General features: G+C 42.9%; 1 protein-coding gene across 2 annotated transcripts in view; it reads left to right on the top strand.

Moving 5' to 3' along the window:
- Positions 1 to 21,161, top strand: part of SPEN (spen family transcriptional repressor) — a 76,868-nt gene that overhangs the window by 53,615 nt on the left and 2,092 nt on the right. For both annotated transcript variants that reach the window (XM_081056148.1, XM_081056149.1), the window contains exons 5-11: positions 184 to 384; positions 3,555 to 3,706; positions 6,528 to 6,653; positions 6,991 to 7,104; positions 8,330 to 8,443; positions 9,451 to 9,551; positions 12,730 to 20,896. In XM_081056148.1, the coding sequence (XP_080912274.1) occupies positions 184 to 384; positions 3,555 to 3,706; positions 6,528 to 6,653; positions 6,991 to 7,104; positions 8,330 to 8,443; positions 9,451 to 9,551; positions 12,730 to 20,896 (8,975 nt within the window). The remainder of the gene's footprint in view (positions 1 to 183; positions 385 to 3,554; positions 3,707 to 6,527; positions 6,654 to 6,990; positions 7,105 to 8,329; positions 8,444 to 9,450; positions 9,552 to 12,729; positions 20,897 to 21,161) is intronic.

The raw sequence follows: 21,161 nt of genomic DNA, 5'->3' as shown, positions 1-21,161 counted from the left end.
AATTTATTTTCAGAATTGTACAGTAGTTTCCAAAGTGCCTTTTTAGAGTTATTTTATTTTAAAAGTAATGTTTTGATGTTAACAAAACTTAGGTCAAAAATCGGGCTAATTATTTAGTAGCTTATTTATTTACTTGTAACTAAATTAGAAAAATAAGCAACTTGTTTTTGTTTGGGTATTTAGATACAAGCCTTAAAGATGGCCTTTTCCACGAATTTAAGAAATTTGGAAAGGTGACTTCAGTGCAGATACATGGAGCTTCAGAAGAGAGGTACGGCCTGGTATTCTTTCGGCAGCAAGAGGACCAAGAAAAAGCACTGACTGCATCAAAAGGAAAACTTTTCTTTGGCATGCAGATTGAAGTAACAGCATGGATAGGGCCAGGTAAGAGACAAGGAAGCTGAGTTTTAGTGTAATTTGTATTCCAGCCTATGAAAGGGCAACATATTCTCCTGAATGTGGACACTATTACAGATTTATTTATTGACATACTACTAGTACCTTCTATTTTATTGATTGGTTGATTGATTGATTTCTTCCCACCCGCATCCCTCTAGTGCCTTCTATTTTAAAGAGTGGTTACATTTATTATTCTTAATAAAATACGTTGTTTTGGTTAGAGAGGTTAAAAAATGTTTTGTTTCTATAAGGGAGAAATGCTGACTTTTAAAGTGAGTATGAAAGGCAGAGTTTAGCCCCTTGTTGAGTCCTGTCTTCGCAAAAGGATTAAATTGATCGAGGTAAGGAGATAGTTCCTAGGAGAATTACAACAGAATTATCCTGAATTAGAAGACAAACTACTTATTGTATCAGTTCGAGGGACTAGTTAGACCAGTTTTATTTCTATTATGCCCAGCACAAATTGGATCTGTTATTCTAGCTTCTATGACCTTGAAAGGTAGTGACAAAAAAGCAGGACTAAGTCTTATGAGTACGACCCATTGAGAATTTCAAGGGGACATTTAATTAGCTTGAATCAACCTGTAAGAGCTATTGTAAGGCAGGAAGTCTTCCCAGGGATGGCTTGGGTCTGTTTCTCCTGTTCAGAATCACCTGCAGTGCTTGTTTAAAATGTAGACTCTGACCTTAACCCAGTTTACAGGTTCAGAATTCGCATACTCAAGTTTGGGACCCCCTAATTTAAGGCAGCTTGTGAGCTAACTTTCTAGAGGAATGAACAGAAACGTTAGAATTATGTAGTCACATTACATAGTGAGACAGTTGAATTTTGAGACTAAGACTTTGAGTGGAATTTATATGGTAAGCATAACTCATTTTCTTGGAATATTCATTTTATTTGATAATTTAGAGGGGAAAAATAGAATTTCCCTGGTAAGAATGTGAAAATGTTATTTGTATCTTAAAATAGGCACAGAAGTGTTAGACTGAATACTGCAAAATGTGCATGATTTTGTGATAAAACAGGAATTCAAAGGAATATTATCTTTTCAAAGGAATTATATAATAGGTTATGCCTTCATGTCCCGCCTTTCTGCCATGTCTGAGATGTACTGTCCTCAGTTTTACGGGGCTAAGAGCAACTGAGAAATTCTTATGTATTACATTTGGAATAGGTCAGAACTGATTTGAAGAATAATATTTAGAATGTCATATAATCTATATAAGTTTTTAGAGCCATCTAATTCAGGGTCATTATCAAGTGGTGGGGCTAGCTTGAGATTTTTGCTGTAAAAAGCATTTTACCTAATTATTTAATACCCAGGATGTAATTGGGTTTTAACCACCTACCAGTGAGGATTTTGAGAAGTTTGGTTGATTCAAGCATAGGAAAACTGAAGGTACTTTTTCCACATGGGACAACATGAAACGATGTTCGAACAAGCAATTGCGTATGGAGATTTGGTTGGAATTATGCTTTTGGATGGTTTAAGTCATACGTGTTTTGTATTGAAATGTATGGAGCTGGTTGCTTCCTTAGGTCAAGGACCTCTTGGAATTAAAGAGATCCAAATCCAAGAAACCAGCTTTGCAGATAGACCCCTGATGGCTTCTAAAGAAGACTGTGCTTTCTTACTCCTATGCGCAGTATTACAATCCCCTAAACATGAAATTGCAGGATAAGAGTTTTTTCAGTGAAATGTGGGTGTTAAGTCTTAAAATGGTCATGAAGACTAAATAGATTACATGTGGAAATACACTGTTTTCCTTTGCTAAATTTCAGATTTTGAAATTTTTACTGAGCCTTTTGGTGGAAATGAAGCTGTTACAGATTTTAATGGTTGCAAATCATGCTTTATCCTTCTGATTCTGCCTTTCGGAATACAACCCTCAGAATGTGTCTGAATGATTTTTTTCTTTTCTTTTTAGTTTTTCTCCCCTTTAAAATGAAATATTCCTAAATATGTGCCCTCTGTTAGTTAGATAGTTTCAAGAAGACCTAGTTGATCTTGAAATGAGATCTGCCCCTGTGAGATAATAATGAAAACATACGAGGCAGGTATATATGCTTTGGGCAGTGTCTGGGTCCACCCTCTCTGTGAAAGTCCATATTCTTTGATGACACTGGTAAGATTAAGCTGAGCGACCATTAGAGCTATGAGACTGGAACAAGGAGTGAGAAGTATTCTGGCTGAGTTCACTCAATAACTCAACAAGTCGAGCCTTTTTTATAGCAGTGTTGGCTTTGATGTCATCAATGGCCGGGACTAAAATGTCCAATGGCTGGCACTGAACACTTAGTTTCAGTCAAGTTGATTAAATATTAATTTTTTGGATGGCTTTGTTTTTCTTAAACAAAGAGAGAGAACATATAGGCTGCCTTATAATTATCAACAAAACGTTGAATGTCCCTGCCCTTGACCAAGTTAATAAATGGAGCTTCAGAGAAAGCCTGTCATTGACTTAGACATTAAACCAGGGCTTTTGATCATAAGAAATATAAATCTTAAGAGTCATTTAGTTGCTTTCTGCTTGTTATTGAGGTCCATGTGACACCAAAAGATCTTTCGTAAGTGTTGCTTCAATCAGTTTTCATACAATCATTGTTATATCTAAAAATTGCTGCATTTACACAGTTGGGTTATGTTAATTAGTAGGAGAAATGTAAAATGTAAATATTTTATAAAATGTTTAAAATAAATTAACCAAGTAATGAAACTGGACTATTTTCATCTGAGTTTTATGTGTATTTTAGATTGTAGTTTTATACTCCAGTTTGAGAGCCAGCTACATAATTTTGGAACATAAGATTAGGCTAAAATAATTATATTAGCTGGGGTTAAAATCTGTTTCTGTGTTGGTGATTATTTTTAAAACAAGTCAACTTAGCAGATTGAAATTAAGTCTAGTTTTCTATTTTAAAGATCAAACAAAGTGTTACTTCCCCCAGCTTTGGGGAGCAAGTTTCTTTAGCCTTTGTATTCCTCTTTTGCTTCGGATTTAACAAGAGGCAGATATTTCTGAAGGTGTGTATAATGTTTCAGATTGTATGAGTACTCAAGATTTAGTTTCTTAAATGTAGGCTTTTCCCATAACATATAAATACACATTAAAACACCTCTTCTCTTTTTACTCTGCCCCCCTCCCATGTACAGAAACAGAAAGTGAAAATGAATTTCGCCCTTTGGATGAAAGGATAGATGAATTTCACCCTAAAGCAACAAGAACCCTCTTTATTGGTAACCTTGAAAAAACCACTACTTATCACGATCTTCGCAACATCTTCCAGCGCTTTGGGGAAATTGTGGTATGTTGGTTTTTCCAATAAAAACAGTTTTAGATCTTTGTCATCAAACGTAAAGCATAGTACAAATTATATTTACAAAGATATTTAGATGGTATGATGAGTATTTTTCTCATTTGTCCTACGTGTTTTTAACTCCTGTTAAAAGATGATCTAGCAAGATCCACGGGGTACTATTTTTGTGTGTACATAAAAATGGATGTCTTTATTTTGTTCACATATATATTTTCCTTTCCATTTTTCCTTTTCCATTGGATGCTGTTTTAATGCCATCTCCAGGCCTGTGGGTTGAAAGGAAAATCTGGAAGAGAAAACATGTTTGTAAGAAAAAAGCAACAGATTGGTGTATGGTTATTGTGTTACCACAGTGCACATCAGAAGTACCGTGGGGATCACTAGAGCATGGATGTCACACTGAAGCTCAGTTCTATTTGGAAATTTTAATTAGAATCACTTTTGATATTATGCAAGTCATTGTTAGATTCAGAAATAGAAGGATTTTTCTGTTTCCTAAGACTCAAAACTTGAATTAATTTATAGAGAAAATAGTTTGTACCCTTGGGATATACTATTTTGTTTAGTGTTTGAAAAAATAGGGAAATTATTTCTGTCTTTTCAAGACTTTCTCTATTTTAATAACAGTGAAGACATTGCTCTAGTATATTTGTACTTTGAAGAGTAAAAAAATAGTTTTGGTTAAGAACAGCCATTGTTAATCTTTCAAGTGTGTGTGTGTATTTGTCTGTCCACCTATCTTACTTATACACTAATCTCTAAGCAAAAGCACCTTATTTTTTTAAATGACATAATCTAGTCTTCTGACTAAAACATTATTTGTGCTGGAGGCTGATCTTACCTCATCTTATTGGGACTAGGGGCAAGAGATAGAAGTAGTTGGTAGAAAGTAAAGAAAAAACAGAAGATATTTAGAGAAACATACCAGCAAAACATTCATCTTCCTTTCTCTTTCAGTTGTTTTGATTTTTTAAAGTTCTTTTGTTGTGCGTGTAGTATATACTCTTAATTCCAGCGCTACTGCCTACCTAGATGAGTGACTTGCTAAAATGGAGTGTTTTAAGAGCTGTGCTTCTCAATAAGATGGACACATTAGTATTCTGTTGGAAAACCATAATCTCATCATGTTTGCTATTGCTCTTGAGTGCCACTATTTTAACCAACTTGGGGGAAATGGTCTGCTACTTACTTATACTTAAATACTTATACTACTACTTAGTAACAGATTATGTGATTGTCAGAAAGAACCTATTTAGTGAGTCTACCCACCAGTGTTCTTTGGAGACTATTTCTCTTCAATAGATTTATCCTGGGTTATTACATTCTACATAATGGTAAAAATCAAAGTGAGTGTTTACTGTTACTTAGAACAATTTTGAGTATAAATTATTGCTTTTTAAAAGGACCCATCAAACAGCTCTTTAAATGTATTACTCATTTTGTTCTTTCAGATTTTGACTTTTGGCTTGTGATTCGTAGGAGGCCTAGATAATCATAATAATTCCTCTGTGATATCTGGCCCAGGTCATTATTGTTTAAGGACAAGTTTTGCCATACAAGTGTCTGGTTTCTCTGGACCATTTTCAGTGTAAGCCAGGTTTTTTCACCACCTCTAACTAGGCAGGACCAGAGTGTCAGGTGTGACTACAGGTTTCGAGCATGCCAAAGGGATGGGGGTGTTTCTTTAATCCAGGGATGGTGTTCCAATGCGTTTTCACAAAGTGGTTTTGAGTATTTATCCATTTAGTCTGGATATGAGAGATTACTGTATTCATCAATCTCCAGGCATGGTTCAGTAACATATACTGACACAGTGAGTCTTCTAATTTAGGATTGCATATTTTAAATCACTTTTTGAAAACCCTGATTTCTTTATAATGCTTACTCTTTTCAGATATGGTGGGGTTTGTTTGTTTTTTTAAGGAGAGCACAGCGCACAGTGGCCCAGGCAGGGATCGAACCCTGGCAACTTTGGTGTTACTAGCACCACGCTCTAACCAACTGGGCTAACTGGCCACCCCCAGTTATTGTATTTTTAATGTCCTGCCCCAAGTAAGGAGTTTAGATACTGCAGAAGGGAATTATTTTTTAGGTGTTTTTTATTTTTAAAGATTTTACTGGGGAAAGGGAACAGGACTTTAGTGGGGAACAGTGTGTACTTCCAGGACTTTTCCGAGTCAAGTTGTTGTCCTTTCAGTCTTAGTTGTGTAGGGCACAGCTCAGCTGCAGGTCCAGTTGCCATTATTAGTTGTGGGGGATGCAGTCCACCATCCCTTGTGGGAGTGGAGGACTTGAACCGGCAATCTTGTGGTTGAGAGCCCGCGCTCCAGCCAGCTGAGCTGAACCATCTGGTCACCCGGGAGCTCAGCGGCAGCTCGTTGTCTTCAGTCTAGTTGCAGGGGGCGCAGCTCGCTGGCCCATGTGGGAATCGAACCGGTAGCCCCGTTGCCCAGAGCTCGCGCTCTAACCAACCGAGCCACCCATCTGCCCTATTTTTGAGGTTTTCATTAAATAGGCTGCCTTTATTATCATAAATTTCTCTTAAGACAGGTGTTATGGATTTTAAATTTTGAATTTTGAGTGGCAGTGCAGTTGCTCTTCCACAAAAGGCTTCACGTGGGAAGTATTTCAGGGTTTGTGTCTACAAATGCTGGGTTGTATAGTTTTTTAGACTAATTTACAGTTTCATTAAGATGCAGTTTTAACAAGAAAATGATTTTTGAGAAATACGTGCCTCAGATGGACTTGGTTTATTCTGATTTATCTTCTTGTGGGCATAGCACTAAGTGGTATCCATTGGCCTTTTCAGGATATTGATATTAAGAAAGTAAATGGAGTTCCTCAGTATGCATTCTTGCAATACTCTGATATTGCCAGTGTTTGTAAGGCTATTAAGAAGATGGATGGGGAATACCTTGGAAACAATCGCCTCAAGGTAAAGGAATTTGCATAAGTTATTGTACTGTTATGATTTTTAGGATATGGTATATTTTTGTGCATTTGTGTGATTATTTAAAATTGCAGTAGCGCAGTTAGATAACCATAAAAGGAGTATACTTCTCTGCATCCTCATTCTGGTGTACATAATCTGAATTAAGACTGACTTACCCAGGCAGGATTATTTCTTTGTTAATTTTTGTTTGATTTTCACCAAATGGTTCCCACTTGAGATGTTGGTTTGATAAGATTCCTAGAGAAGACAGGTTTTCTCAGAATTTTATAGTTGAATAATTGGTGACTTGACTAACAAAAATTTCACCTTTTATATTCAGCTGGGTTTTGGAAAAAGCATGCCTACAAACTGCGTGTGGTTAGACGGGCTTTCTTCAAATGTGTCGGATCAATATTTAACACGACATTTCTGCCGATATGGGCCTGTGGTAAAGGTAGGTGGGCGGTTTGGGTGTGTAGTGTAAAGCTACTTCTGACTGCTTTTTCTTGGTGTTCTGTCCTTTCCCATTTCTAGTGCCAACCTTTTCTTTAATAACTCATATATTAAAATTCTCCTTTTTAAAACTTGGCCTAGAAGGGCATTTGTATCTCATGTATTAGCTTATGATATGAACATTTTGAAAAACTATTTTGAACCAGCCAAGATGATTAATTTTGAAGCTAATCTGCATAATACTGTTAAATAGAATGTTTCTTAGGGATTTTTATAGTTTTATCTCACATTAAAATTAGACAGTCTAATAATGTAATTGTTCAACTCACAATAATACGTAATTAGACTTGATTTTTTTTTTTAAATGATGAGGACTTTAAAGAGACTTTCACACAACAGAATATTCATCTAATCAATGTTTATGTAACCCACCCACAAACAACGGGAAAAGGGTCTCTGGACCCTGTTTCATTGTCTGAAGATAAAGCTTTTAACTCCTTGAAAGCAAATTTACACTGTAGTGGGCATGTTGCATAATTTTGACATTTCTGTAAATGTAGCTTTTGTTTGAAGAAATACACATCTTAAAGATGGCTACTGTAAATACAAATGCAACAGCTTTAAGACAGTAGTACTACTTATGACCAAAATTCACTGAAATTTTTCATTGATTCAGTACTCTACATTTATTTCCTCTCTGCCAAGGGTATTGATTTATTTGAGCCAAAACTCAAAGAATACTTATTTAAATATAGCAGGTCCTTGAATAACTGGCATTTTGTTCAGCGTTATTTCATTATAATGTTGATGAGATATGCCACAGGGACTTAACTCTGGTTTAGATCAATTAGACTGTGGTAAAATTGGTTTGATTATGCATCATTTTGCTTCAAGTCACAGAACCTATTGATGACGTTAAGTGAGGATTTACTCTGTGGTACAGTAGTACCCAGTCAACCTGAAAACGAAGTAAAATACAGAAAAATAACATAAAGGCATAATATACCTCAAGCCACAATATCCACCATTTTAAACCTTAGGTCCCTACACATTTTTCTGTGTTTTCACCACAACATGCATCATCAGGAAAAGCCTGAAATTTTTGTCTGGAATATAATGTATATATTTTTTCTTAGCAGTATCCTTGTGACTTAGGATTTTCTTGGGACTGACGCTAAGTCTAGTGGATGAGGCTCTTATTTGTTTTTTGTTTTGTTTTTGTATAGGTGGTGTTTGACCGCTTAAAAGGCATGGCCCTGGTTCTCTACAATGAAATTGAATATGCACAAGCAGCTGTAAAAGAGACCAAGGGGAGGAAAATTGGTGGAAATAAAATTAAGGTGTGCAGAATGACTTTTAAATAGAACCGAAACAAAATTGTATTCAGATCTCACCCTCTTAATTGCTAGCATTTTGTAGGCAGCGAGCAAGGGGAGTGGTTTATAACATAGGCATTGTATAGCCTCAGTTTTTAAGGGAGATATTACAATTTTTATGCTTGGCTTTTTTAAATTCAGAGCGCGGGTGTTTTTTAAACTATTAGGCACAGAACATTCCCTAAAAATCCTCTCATTCAAGGAATTGTGCTTCTCTAAACCCTGGGTACCTGACGCTCACGTGTATACTCTTGGTGCAGGCTGGCCCATAGTCACCTGTTGGGAACCTGCACACCAGAAGCTCAAACTGTCAGTCAGTCCAGTTTCCTGAATGATCCTCTCTTCCTCTTCTTTCCTCCTCTCCTAAAGAGTGGATAACCATTGAAAACATGGCATTGTGTCTAGTATTTTTGTTTAAAAACTGTTCATGACAGCTTGAAGGAATTTATAAATTTAATAACTTCGATGGTTACATTGAAATAAGTCTTTTCGAAATAAGATACTGATAGATGATGGGTATCATACTCTTATCATAGGCTTTAGTGAGTCTGAGGCCCAGCTATGAGTAAAGTGTAATTGTTCTTCCATATTTTATTTTATGTTCTAACTGTGGTTCCAGCAAATTTATGCACAACAGAGGTTGCTGGTTTTAGTTGATCTGATTATTTAATTGGCAACCTAGAAGCCTGCCAGGTATTGTTTTAATTTTCCATTTTGCTTTTTTCGCTCCTTCAGGATTGAGTTCTGGAACTTTATAATTTTTTATTAAGATATGTGTAAAAATTGAGGGAGATTTCAGGTTAACAAAATATAGTTTCAGTTATGAGGACTTTCACTTAATTGAAATCAGTTTCTCCTTCTTGAAATTTATCCAGAGGGCTATTTTGGGAAGAATTTTTAAATTTGGTAACACTTCCCATTATTGAAATCTGAAATTCGCATCAAACACCTGCTGTTCCTTTTTTTTTAAGGTGGATTTTGCAAATCGGGAAAGTCAGCTTGCATTTTATCACTGCATGGAAAAATCTGGTCAAGATATCAGAGACTTTTATGAAATGTTAATAGAAAGAAGGTATGTATTTTAAAGCTATCAGCATAGCTTGAATTTTTAAATTTCTGATACAATTTAGGTGGAATTAAATTTTATTTTTCATCCTTTATTTCTACTCTTATTACACAAAAACCTCTTCCTTTGTATCCCTTCATAGAGAAATATAAGTTTATTTTTGTGAATCTAGTTTTCATGTGGCTCATGGGCATTGGGTAGCCTATCTACGTTTCTTACTGATTACTCCTACAATTTGAAAGAATAACTATTTTGCCAGATTAAAACTTTATGTACAAATCATCCCACCATACAGTTTTAGATTATACATGACAACATTTTGAAGTACATTATAAACTTATTAAATGCCCTGTATATTTAGTAATGACAATATCCATGCATGTGCTCATACAATTAACTTAAAAACAGGGGAAAAAAGTCCAGACTTTCAAAAGACTATTAAGAGGGGCCGGCCCCGTGGCTCAGGTACTTGGAGCTCCGTGCTCCTAACTCTGAAGGCTGCCGGTTCGATTCCCACGTGGGCCAGTGGGCTCTCAACCACAAGGTTGTTGGTTCAATTCCTCGAGTCCTGCAAGGGATGGTGGGCAGCGCCCCCTGCAACTAAGATTGAACGCGGCACCTTGAGCTGAGCTGCCTCCCAGATGGCTCAGTTGGTTGGAGTGCGTCCTCTCAACCACAAGGTTGCTGGTTCGACTCCCGCAAAGGATGGTGGGCTATGCTCCCTGCAACTAGAAACGGTGGTTGGACGTGGAGCTGAGCTGCGCCCTCCACAACTAAGACTGAGGGGACAACAACTTGAGGCTGAGTGGCGCCCTCCACAACTGAGATTGGGGGGGGACAGCAGCTTGACTTGGAAAAGAGGCCTGGAAGTACGCACTGTTCCCCAATAAAGTCCTGTTCCCCTTCCCCAATAAAAAAAAAATCTTTAAAAAAAAACCAGACTTTTAAGACCTTTGTTTTAAATTCAAATCTCTTAAATAATTTGTGAATTAGTAATCCAAAACATATAAATTGCCAACTTCAGCAATGTAAACAGTAATCCTTATTTCCTCTTGTCATTTTTTTTAATCAGTCACGGTTTGTAGTATTTGACATTTTTTCTGCTGCTTGTAGGAAATATTACTGCCCAGAGTCATTTAAGGTCTTACAGTCTGAGTTTTTTGTTTGCTTGAAACTGCCCCCAAACTGATAATTGATTCTTTTTTTAGACTGAATATATTAAAATATCCTAATGTAATGTCACGAGGTTTTTCAATAGCTGATGACATTTGAAATTGGAAACTATCATCCATACAATGAAGTTATTTGTCCAAACATGCCGGTGTGACTAAGTCTTCTGGAATGTTACCACTAGATCTCCACCCTGTACATGTGTGTTAGACAAAAGGCTGTGTGTGAAAAAAGCCTTTAGACATTGAAGTTCAAGTATAAAAAAGGGCTCTATGACAAGAATGAGGCAAATCCTGATCACGCTGCCAGAAACCTGTTGAACGCATTCCCTTTTTATTGCTACTTCTTGCCATTTCATTTTTATTTAAATCATAGACGATAAATATTTCTTTGAGTCATTTCTTTGTGGAGTATCAAGTAGTGGTCACTGAATACTTGGAAGGTTTTTTAATGAAAAATGTCCCCCACAGCCAAAATCCTAAAAGCTCAAAATTCTAAGGTTTTGATGATTTTTCACGAGTAGAAAGGATCAAAAATCAACAGACCTCCAGCCACAAAGTCGGTCTTGATGTAAAAGGCTTTTCTTGATTGTGTGTGTGTGTGTGTGTGTGTGTGTGTGTGTGCGCGCGCACACATATGCAAGAGAATGCCTGTGTCTGTAGAGAGAGAAAAAAAGTTCTTGATCCTGGCTCCCCAAGTAACAGTTTGAAATTATTGTTAATACTTTAAGTGCTTACAGGAATTCTGACCCATAAGTGAGTGGGAAATGGTGGTGGTCCATCTAGTAGCACCTAAGACATGCTAAAAAATCCATTAAGATCTGTGCATACATTAAATGTTTCAAAGAACGATGTCTTTTGGGGATCGGATAATATTACGTCAGTGTTCATTTTTGTATATAACCACTTAAATTCCCTCATTTTACTGATGATCTCTGGCTCTAACTTTGTTCTTTGGTTCTTGCCCATGATCATTTATCCCTGATAAATGGAGTTCATCTCCCAAAGCAGGAAGCAGGAGGGTGTGGGACTTCACTGTGACCCAGTTTCGCCCCATTTAGTTTCATATGGTAGTGCTTATGGAAAATCAGAAGTCAAGAAAAGTAGTCCAGAGAGGGAGGATTCTTGCAGTAGAACTTAAGGATCTTTGCTTTTTTCCATAAAGTGGAAGGAAGTCATCTCACTAAATAGTTGATGCATGAATGAAGAAAATGCTTTACCTCTAATGATAGTTCAGCTCTGGAATGTAAATGGTGACCCATTTGCATAAGGGCTTCACAGTTTAAAAGTAGTATTTCATTTATTCCCTCAAATACTGTGTCAGGAAGGTAGTATATTTGTTTCCCAAGTTATGGTAAGAATATCTTTTGGCAGAAAAGTTATGAAAGACTTAGAAGTGTGGGGCTCATCATACTAATGCTCATTATAAGTCACAACACCCAACTCGAGAAGAATAAAAAAGGGTGATACCACTGACTGCTCTCCAATGGAAACATAATGCAAGCTACACCTGTGGTTTTCCATTTCTTGGTAACCACATTAAAAAGTAAAAAGATGTGACAGCAAGGATGGGCCTAGAAGATTGAGGCTCAGTGAAATAAGTCAGACAGAACAAGGCAAATACCACATGATCTCACTTACATGTGGAATCTAAAGACCAAAATAAAGAAAAAAAAGGAAAAGTGAAATTTTATTTAACTTAGTATATCTAAAATATTATTTCAACATATAATCAAAGAAATTATTGGAGTATTTTTCTTTTTTAAAAAACTTATTTCTATCAAATCCAGTGTGTATTTTACACTCACATCTCAATTCAGACTAGCCAGATTTCAGGTTCTCAGTAGCCACTTGTGGCTAGTGCCTGCAGTATTGGACAGTACAGGTCTAAGTAATGACTAATGATGGCAAAGATTTTTAGAAGCAGGACTGTAATCTCAAGTGTATGATTCAATGTGTAAATGACAAGGAAACAAAAGAACTAATATATTCTTCTTTGGGGGTTTTTTTGGCAGAGAGGAACGAAGGGGATCTTATGACTATAGCCAAGACCGCACATATTATGAGACTGTTCGTACTCCAGGCACATATCCTGATGATTCCAGACGGGACTATCCAGCTCGAGGGAGAGAATTTTATTCAGAATGGGAAACTTACCAAGGAGACTACTATGAATCACGGTATTATGACGATCCTCGGGAATACAGGGATTACAGAAATGATCCTTATGAACAAGATATTCGGGAATACAGTTACAGGCAACGGGAACGAGAAAGAGAACGTGAAAGATTTGACTGTGAGCGGGACAGAGACCATGAGAGGAGGCCAATCGAACGCAGTCAGAGTCCAGTGCACTTGCGACGCCCACAGAGCCCTGGAACGTCTCCCTCACAGTCCGAGAGACTACCAAGTGATTCTGAGCGGAGGATTTACAGCCGGTCCTCAGACCGGAGCGGAAGCTGTAGCTCACTTTCCCCTCCAAGATATGAAAAACTTGACAAATCTCGTTTGGAACGCTATCCAAAAAATGAAAAGACAGAGAAAGAACGAACTTTTGATCTTGAGAGAGTGGAAAGAGAAAGACGCCTAATAAGGAAGGAAAAAGTGGAAAAGGACAAAACTGACAAGCAGAAACGAAAAGGAAAAGTTCATTCCCCGAGTTCTCAGTCTTCAGAAACAGACCAAGAAAATGAAAGAGAACAGAGCCCTGAAAAATCAAGGAGTTCTAATAAACTGAGCAGAGAGAAAGCTGACAAAGAAGGAATAGCAAAAAACCGCCTAGAACTCATGCCTTGTGTGGTTTTGACTCGAGTGAAAGAAAAAGAGGGGAAGGTTGTTGAGCACACTCCTTTGGAAAAGCTGAAAGCCAGGCTTGATAATGACACTGTCAAGTCTTCTGCTCTAGACCAGAAACTTCAGGTCTTCCACATGGAGCCTGCAAAGTCTGATGTGTCTAAACTGGAATCTGTCAGAATGAAAGTGCCAAAGGAAAAGGCACTTTCAAGCCACATAGAAGTGGTAGATAAGGAAGGCAGGCTTAAACCCAGGAAGCACCTAAAACCAGAGCAGTTCGCTGACGGGGTAAGCGCTGTGGATCTGGAGAAGCTGGAAGCAAGGAAAAGGCGTTTTGCAGATTCCAGTTTGAAAGCAGACAGGCAAAAATCAGAAGTCAAGAAAAGTAGTCCAGAGATGGAGGATGCTCGGATACTTTTAAAAAAGCAGCCTGACGTACCATCCAGAGATGTCATTCTGCTGAGGGAAGGAGAGTCTGAAAGAAAGCCTGTGAGGAAAGAAATACTTAAAAGAGAATCTAAAAAAATCAAACTAGACAGACTTAATGCTGTTCCCAGCCCCAAAGACTGTCAGGAGCTGGCCAGTATTTCTGTTGGGACTGGCTCAAGGCCCAACTCAGACTTACAAGCAAGGCTGGGAGAACCAGTAGGTGAACCTGTGGAAAATCAAGAAATCCAATCAAAAAAGCCCACTCCCTCAAAACCACAGCTCAAACAGCTACAGCTATTAGATGATCAAGGACCAGAGAGAGAAGATACTAGGAAAAACTATTGCAGTCTTCGTGATGAAACAGTTGAATGTAAATCAGGCCATGAGAAACCACATTCAGTAAATACTGAAGAAAAAATTGGCATTGATATTGATTACACGCAGAGTTACCGAAAACAAATGGAGCAGAGTCGTAGAAAACAGCAGATGGAGATGGAAATAGCCAAGTCTGAGAAGTTTGGCAGTCCTAAGAAAGATGTAGATGAATATGAAAAACGTAGTCTTGTTCATGAGGTAGGTAAACCCCCTCAAGATGTCACCGATGACTCTCCTCCCAGCAAAAAGAAAAGGATGGATCACGTCGATTTTGATACCTGCACCAAGAGAGAGAGGAATTACAGAAGTTCACGCCAAATCAGTGAAGATTCTGAAAGGACTGGTTGTTCTCCCAGTATCCGACCTGGTTCCTTCCATGAAGAAGATGACTCCATAGGCTCTCCTAGGCTAATGCCAGTAAAAGGGTCTCCTAAAGTAGATGAAAAAGGTGTCCCCTATACTAACATAACAGTCAGAGAAGAATCCTTAAAATTTAATCCTTACGATTCCAGCAGGAGAGAACAGATGGCAGACATGGCCAAAATAAAGCTATCTGTCTTGAATTCTGAAGATGAACTAAATCGGTGGGACTCTCAAATGAAGCAAGATGCCAGCAGATTTGATGTGAGTTTCCCAAACAGTATAATTAAGAGAGACAGCCTTCGAAAGAGGTCTGTACGTGATTTGGAACCTGGTGAGGTGCCTTCTGATTCTGATGAAGATGGTGAACACAAATCCCACTCACCCAGAGCCTCTGCATTATATGAAAGTTCTCGATTGTCTTTTTTATTGAGGGAAAGAGAGGACAAACTTCGTGAGCGAGATGAGAGACTTTCCAGTTCTTTAGAAAGGAACAAATTTTATTCTTTTGCATTAGATAAGACAATCACACCAGACACTAAGGCTTTGCTTGAAAGAGCTAAATCTCTCTCTTCATCTCGAGAAGAAAATTGGTCTTTTCTCGACTGGGACTCCCGATTTGCTAATTTTCGAAATAACAAAGATAAAGAAAAGGTTGACTCTGCTCCAAGACCTATTCCATCCTGGTACATGAAAAAGAAGAAAATTCGGACTGATTCAGAAGGAAAAATGGATGATAAAAAGGATGATCATAAAGAAGAAGAACAGGAAAGGCAAGAATTATTTGCTTCTCGTTTTTTACACAGCTCAATCTTTGAACAAGATTCCAAGCGCTTGCAGCATCTAGAGAGGAAAGATGAAGACTCTGACTTTATTTCTGGTAGGTTATATGGAAGGCAGACATCTGATGGAGCGAGCAACTCAACTGATGTGATTCAAGAGCCAGTAGTTCTTTTCCATAGCAGATTTATGGAACTCACACGGATGCAGCAGAAAGAAAAAGAAAAAGACCAAAAACCCAAAGAGGTTGAGAAACAGGAAGATACAGAAGACCATCCCAAGACCCCACAATCTGCTTCTGAGAATAAAGAGTCAGAACTGAAAACCCCACCTTCGACTGGGCCTCCTACTGTTACAGCTGTAACTCCAGAGTCAGCAGCATCCTCCCTGGAGAAGACAGCTGGTGATAAAACAGGAGAGGTGCCTTCGGGGACAGAAGAGAAGACCGTGGAGCCGGCCTCCATCCCAGAAGAAGCAAAACCTGCGTCTGAACTGGCGTCTGTCGCTGTGGAACAACCCGAACAAGCAGACTTGCCCCCACGAGCGGCTGCCGAGAAGGATGCGGCCGGGACTCCTTTAGTTGGAGAAAGTTCATCCGTCGACCAGCTACCTTATCTGGATGCCAAGCCTCCAACTCCTGGGGCCTCATTTTCCCAGGTGGAGATCAGTGTAGATCCACAACCTGACAGTAACCAACCGCTTTCAAAACCAACTCAGAAGGTTGAGGAAGCTGATGAGCCAAAAGTGGAAAAGCCAGACTCAGCCGCTAATGTTGAGCCTACTGCAAATCAGAAAGCTGAAGTTGTTTCTGAGGTTCAGCCTCAAGCTTCTGAAGATACAGAGGTCGATCCTCCAGTTGCTACAAAGGAGAAAAAGCCAAACAAGAGTAAACGCTCCAAGACCCCCATCCAGGGAGCTGCAGCAAGTATTGTGGAGAAGCCCGTCACGAGGAAGAGTGAGAGGATAGACCGGGAAAAACTCAAGCGGTCCAATTCCCCTCGGGGAGAAGCACAGAAGCTCTTAGAGTTGAAGATGGAAGCAGAGAAGATTACAAGGACTGCCTCTAAAAACTCAGCCGCGGACCCTGAACACCCTGAGCCAAGTTTGCCCCTCAGCCGAACGAGGCGCCGGAATGTAAGGAGTGTCTATGCAACCATGGGCGACCATGAAAGTCGCTCTCCAGTCAAGGAGCCCATCGAGCAACCGAGAGTGACCAGGAAGAGACTGGAGCGAGAGCTTCAGGAGGCTGCGGCAGTTCCCACTACCCCTAGGAGGGGAAGGCCTCCCAAGACACGCCGTCGAGCCGATGAAGACGATGAGACGGAGGTGAAAGAACCAGTGGAAACACTTAAACCAGCTGAGGGATGGCGATCTCCACGGTCCCAAAAGGCGGCAGCTGCTGGTGGTCCACAAGGGAAAAAGGGGAAAAATGAACCCAAAGCTGATGTTGAACGTCCTGAGCCCACCCCTGAGGTGAGTCCCCAAGTAAATGTGAAAGAAAATAACACAAAATCTAAGGCTGATAAAGAAGAAGCAGGAAGTGAACAGAAACGTGACAAAAAAGAAATTGGCATGGACAAAAATCCACCGGAAGCTCCCCCAGTTGAAGTAGTAGAGAAAAAAACGGCCCCTGAAAAAAACTCCAAATCAAAGAGAGGAAGATCTCGGAATTCCAGGTCAGCAGCAGACAAATCTGCAACTGTGAAAAACGCAGATGCCACTGGCAGTGCCACTGTGGCTCCAGGCCCTGCCGGGCTGGCCATGGAGAAGGAGGCCGGGCTTGTGGCAGTCTCCCCTGAGAAGAGCGGGAGTCCCCCACAGGAGGGTGGTCTGTCATCCCAGGTGAGCAGTGATCCCGCTGATCCGGACAAGGAGCCGGAGAGGGAAGCTCTGTCTGCCTCTAAGCTGTCCCCGGAAGCAAATCAGCTGGCCAAGCAGATGGAGCTAGAGCAGGCCGTGGAGAACATCGCAAAGCTTACTGACACCTCTGCGGCCTTCAAGGGGGCGGCGGCAGATACACCGGAGGGACTCTCCGCAGAGGACAAGGACAAGCCCGCACGCCAAGCGAGCGAGACAGAACTGGCTGCGGCCATTGGCTCCATCATGAATGACATTTCTGGGGAGTCAGAAAACTTCCCAGCGCCTCCGCCTTACCCTGCAGAATCTCAGACAGATCTGCAGCCCCATTCTCAAGAGCTGCAGCCTTCGGAGGAGGGAACGGAGCCTGAGACCAACGAGGCCGTGTCTGGCATCTTGGAGACTGAGGCAGCTACAGAATCTTCTGGGCCACCGGTCAGTGCCCATGACCCCACTGCAGGCTCAGCAGATACCAAGGAAGCTGGAGCGAACAGCAGCGAAACCTCCCACTCAGTGCCGGAAGCCAAGGGCTCAAAGGAAGCCCACATTGCTCTTGCTCGGAAAGACAAAGGGCGCCAGAAGACAACTCGATCACGCCGCAAACGGAATGCAAACAAGAAAGTAGGGACTACTACAGAGACCCCTGTCTCCCAACCCGACCAAGTTCAAAGTAAGAGCCCTGCCGCAAATGAGGGGACAATGATACAACCCTCTGAAACTCCACAGGAAGAAAGGCAGAGTGAAAAGCCCCAGGTCACTCCTCCAGAGTCCTGTGCTCCTGACCCAAGCAAGACTCCATCCCAGGAAAATTTGTCCCAAGAAAGCAGCATTGAAGAAAAGACTCCAACCAAAGTGTCTGCGCTCCCAGACCCACCCGCTCCGTCACAGCCAGCACCTGTGGACGAGGAGCCCCAAGCCAGATTCAGGGTGCATTCCATCATTGAGAGTGATCCCGTGACCCCGCCCAGTGACTCAAGCATACCCACCCCCATAATTCCATCTGTAACTGCATCGAAGCTCCCGCCCACTGTCAACTCTGGAGTAATCCCGCACCAGAGTCCCCCTACTAAGGTGACAGAGTGGATCACAAGGCAGGAGGAGCCACGGGCTCAGTCCACCCCGTCACCAGCTCTCCCCCCAGACACAAAAGCCTCTGACATCGACACCAGCTCCAGTACGCTGAGAAAGATCCTCATGGACCCCAAATATGTATCTGCCGCAGGCATCACTTCCACGAGCGTCACAACTGCCATTGCAGAGCCTGTCAGTGCTGCCCCCTGCCTGCATGAGACACCGCCCCCTCCACTTGAATCTAAAAAGCCTCTTTTCGAAGAAAAACCAGCAGCTCAGGTAACAAACACCTCCAACACCCAGGCCCCAGAAGTTCCAGTAGCCACTGACAAAGAAAAGGTGGCTCCAGTCATCGCTCCCAAAATTACTTCTGTGATTAGCCGGATGCCTGTCAGCATTGATTTGGAGAATTCACAAAAGATAACTCTGGCAAAGCAGGCTCCGCAAACCCTCACCGGCCTGGTGAGTGCCCTGACCGGCCTGGTGAATGTCTCGTTGGTCCCGGTGAACGCGCTGACTGGCCCAGTGAACGCGCTGAAAGGCCCGGTGAAGGGCTCCGTGACCACGCTGAAAGGCTTGGTGAACACTCCTGCTGGGCCCGTCAACGTCCTCAAGGGGCCGGTGAACGTCTTGACGGGGCCGGTGAACGTCCTCACCACTCCAGTGAATGCCACGGTGGGCACGGTCAACGCCGCCGCAGGCGTGGTGAATGCCGCCGCTGCAGGTGCAGTGAGCGCCACAGCTGGTGCAGTGACGGTCACAGCAGGTGCCGTGACGGCTGCCCCTGGTGGTGTGACTGCCGCGACAACAGGTGCAGTGACTGTGGCAGGTGCAGTGATCGCACCGTCAGCAAAGTGCAAGCAGAGGTCGAGCACTAATGAGAACAGTCGGTTCCACCCCGGGTCCATGTCTGTGATTGACGAGCGTCCGGCAGACGCCGGTTCTGGCACTGGGCTGCGTGTGAACACTTCGGAAGGGGTTGTGCTCCTGAGCTACTCGGGGCAGAAGACCGAAGGGCCCCAGCGGATTAGCGCCAAAATTAGCCAGATCCCCCCAGCAAGTGCAATGGACATTGAATTTCAGCAGTCGGTGTCTAAGTCCCAGGTCAAACCCGATTCTGTCGCCCCATCGCAGCCTCCGCCCAAAGGCCCGCAGGCCGCTTCAGGGTACGCAAACATGGCCACGCATTCTACTCTGGTGCTGACTGCCCAGACGTACAATGCATCCCCGGTCATCTCATCTGTGAAGGCCGACCGGCCATCCTTGGAGAAGCCCGAGCCCATTCACCTGTCTGTGTCTACCCCGGTCACGCAGGGCGGCACCGTGAAGGTTCTCACCCAGGGCATTAACACCCCCCCAGTGCTGGTTCACAACCAGTTGGTCCTTACCCCAAGCATCGTCACCACGAATAAAAAGCTTGCCGACCCCGTCACCCTGAAAATAGAGACCAAGGTCCTGCAGCCGGCTAACCTGGGGTCCACTCTCACCCCCCACCATCCTCCCGCTCTGCCCAGCAAATTGCCTGCAGAAGTGAACCACGTCACCTCGGGGCCCAGTACCCCAACAGACCGACCTGTCTCCCACTTGGCGGCCTCAAAGCCCGACGCACACTCTCCTCGCCCCAGTGGGCCTGCTCCGTCCCCATTCCCCAGGGCAGGCCACCCCAGCAGCACCACGTCCACCGCACTCCCCACTAACGCCACAGTCATGCTGGCTGCAGGCATTCCTGTGCCTCAGTTCATCTCGAGCATACACCCGGAGCAGTCTGTCATCATGCCACCCCACAGCATCACCCAGACTGTGTCCCTGAGCCACCTGTCCCAGGGGGAGGTGAGAATGAACACACCCACGCTGCCCAGCATCACCTACAGCATCCGGCCGGAGACGCTGCACTCTCCTCGGGCCCCACTGCAGCCTCAGCAGATAGAGGTCAGGGCCCCGCAGCGTGCGGGCACTCCCCAGCCGGCCACAGCCGGTGTGCCTGCCCTGGCCTCCCAGCACCCGCCAGAGGAAGAGGTGCATTATCACCTGCCTGTTGCTCGGGCCGCAGCCCCTGTGCAGTCAGAAGTGCTGGTCATGCAGTCCGAGTACCGACTGCACCCGTACACCGTGCCCCGGGACGTGAGGATCATGGTGCATCCCCACGTGACGGCAGTCAGCGAGCAGCCCCGGACGGCAGACGGGGTCGTGAAGGTGCCACCCGCCAGCAAGGCCCCTCAGCAGCCAGGGAAAGAAGCTGCCAAGACGGCAGATGCCAAAGCAGCCCCTGCGCCCGCCCCCCACGGCGAGGCTCGCATCCTCACTGTTACCCCTGGCAACCAGCTCCAGGGGCTGCCTCTGAGCCCCCCTGTGGTGGTGACCCACGGGGTGCAGATCGTGCACTCCAGCGGGGAGCTGTTTCAGGAGTACAGATACGGGGACATCCGCACCTACCACGGCCCAGCTCAGCTCACTCACGCGCAGTTTCCTGCCGCTGCCTCCATCGGCCTGCCCTCCCGGACCAAGGCCCCCACGCAGGTGAGCGCCAGAAGTCTGCCTTCCAGTGCCAATAACAGTTGAGGAGCCAGTGTGGTCCCTCAAGTGTGTCACTCTTCATGGGTTTAAAGAGGAGCTTCCTAAATTTGGAGATGACGGGATCAGATTGTAGTACAGAGAGCTCAGAGACGCGGAAGGAGCTCTTTGTGGGAACTGGTGGAGTGCCTGCAGGGGTGGGGAGCGAGGGGACAGGTGACCTCTTACTGGAACCCTCAGTGCTGAATGCCCCAGAGCACCATCAATTGAT

Source organism: Rhinolophus hipposideros (assembly GCF_964194185.1).
Source record: "Rhinolophus hipposideros genome assembly, chromosome: 8".
Classification (NCBI taxonomy): Eukaryota; Metazoa; Chordata; class Mammalia; order Chiroptera; family Rhinolophidae; genus Rhinolophus; species Rhinolophus hipposideros.
The sequence above is the reverse complement of the archived record's forward strand: the minus strand, read 5'-3'. Positions and strand labels throughout refer to the sequence as shown.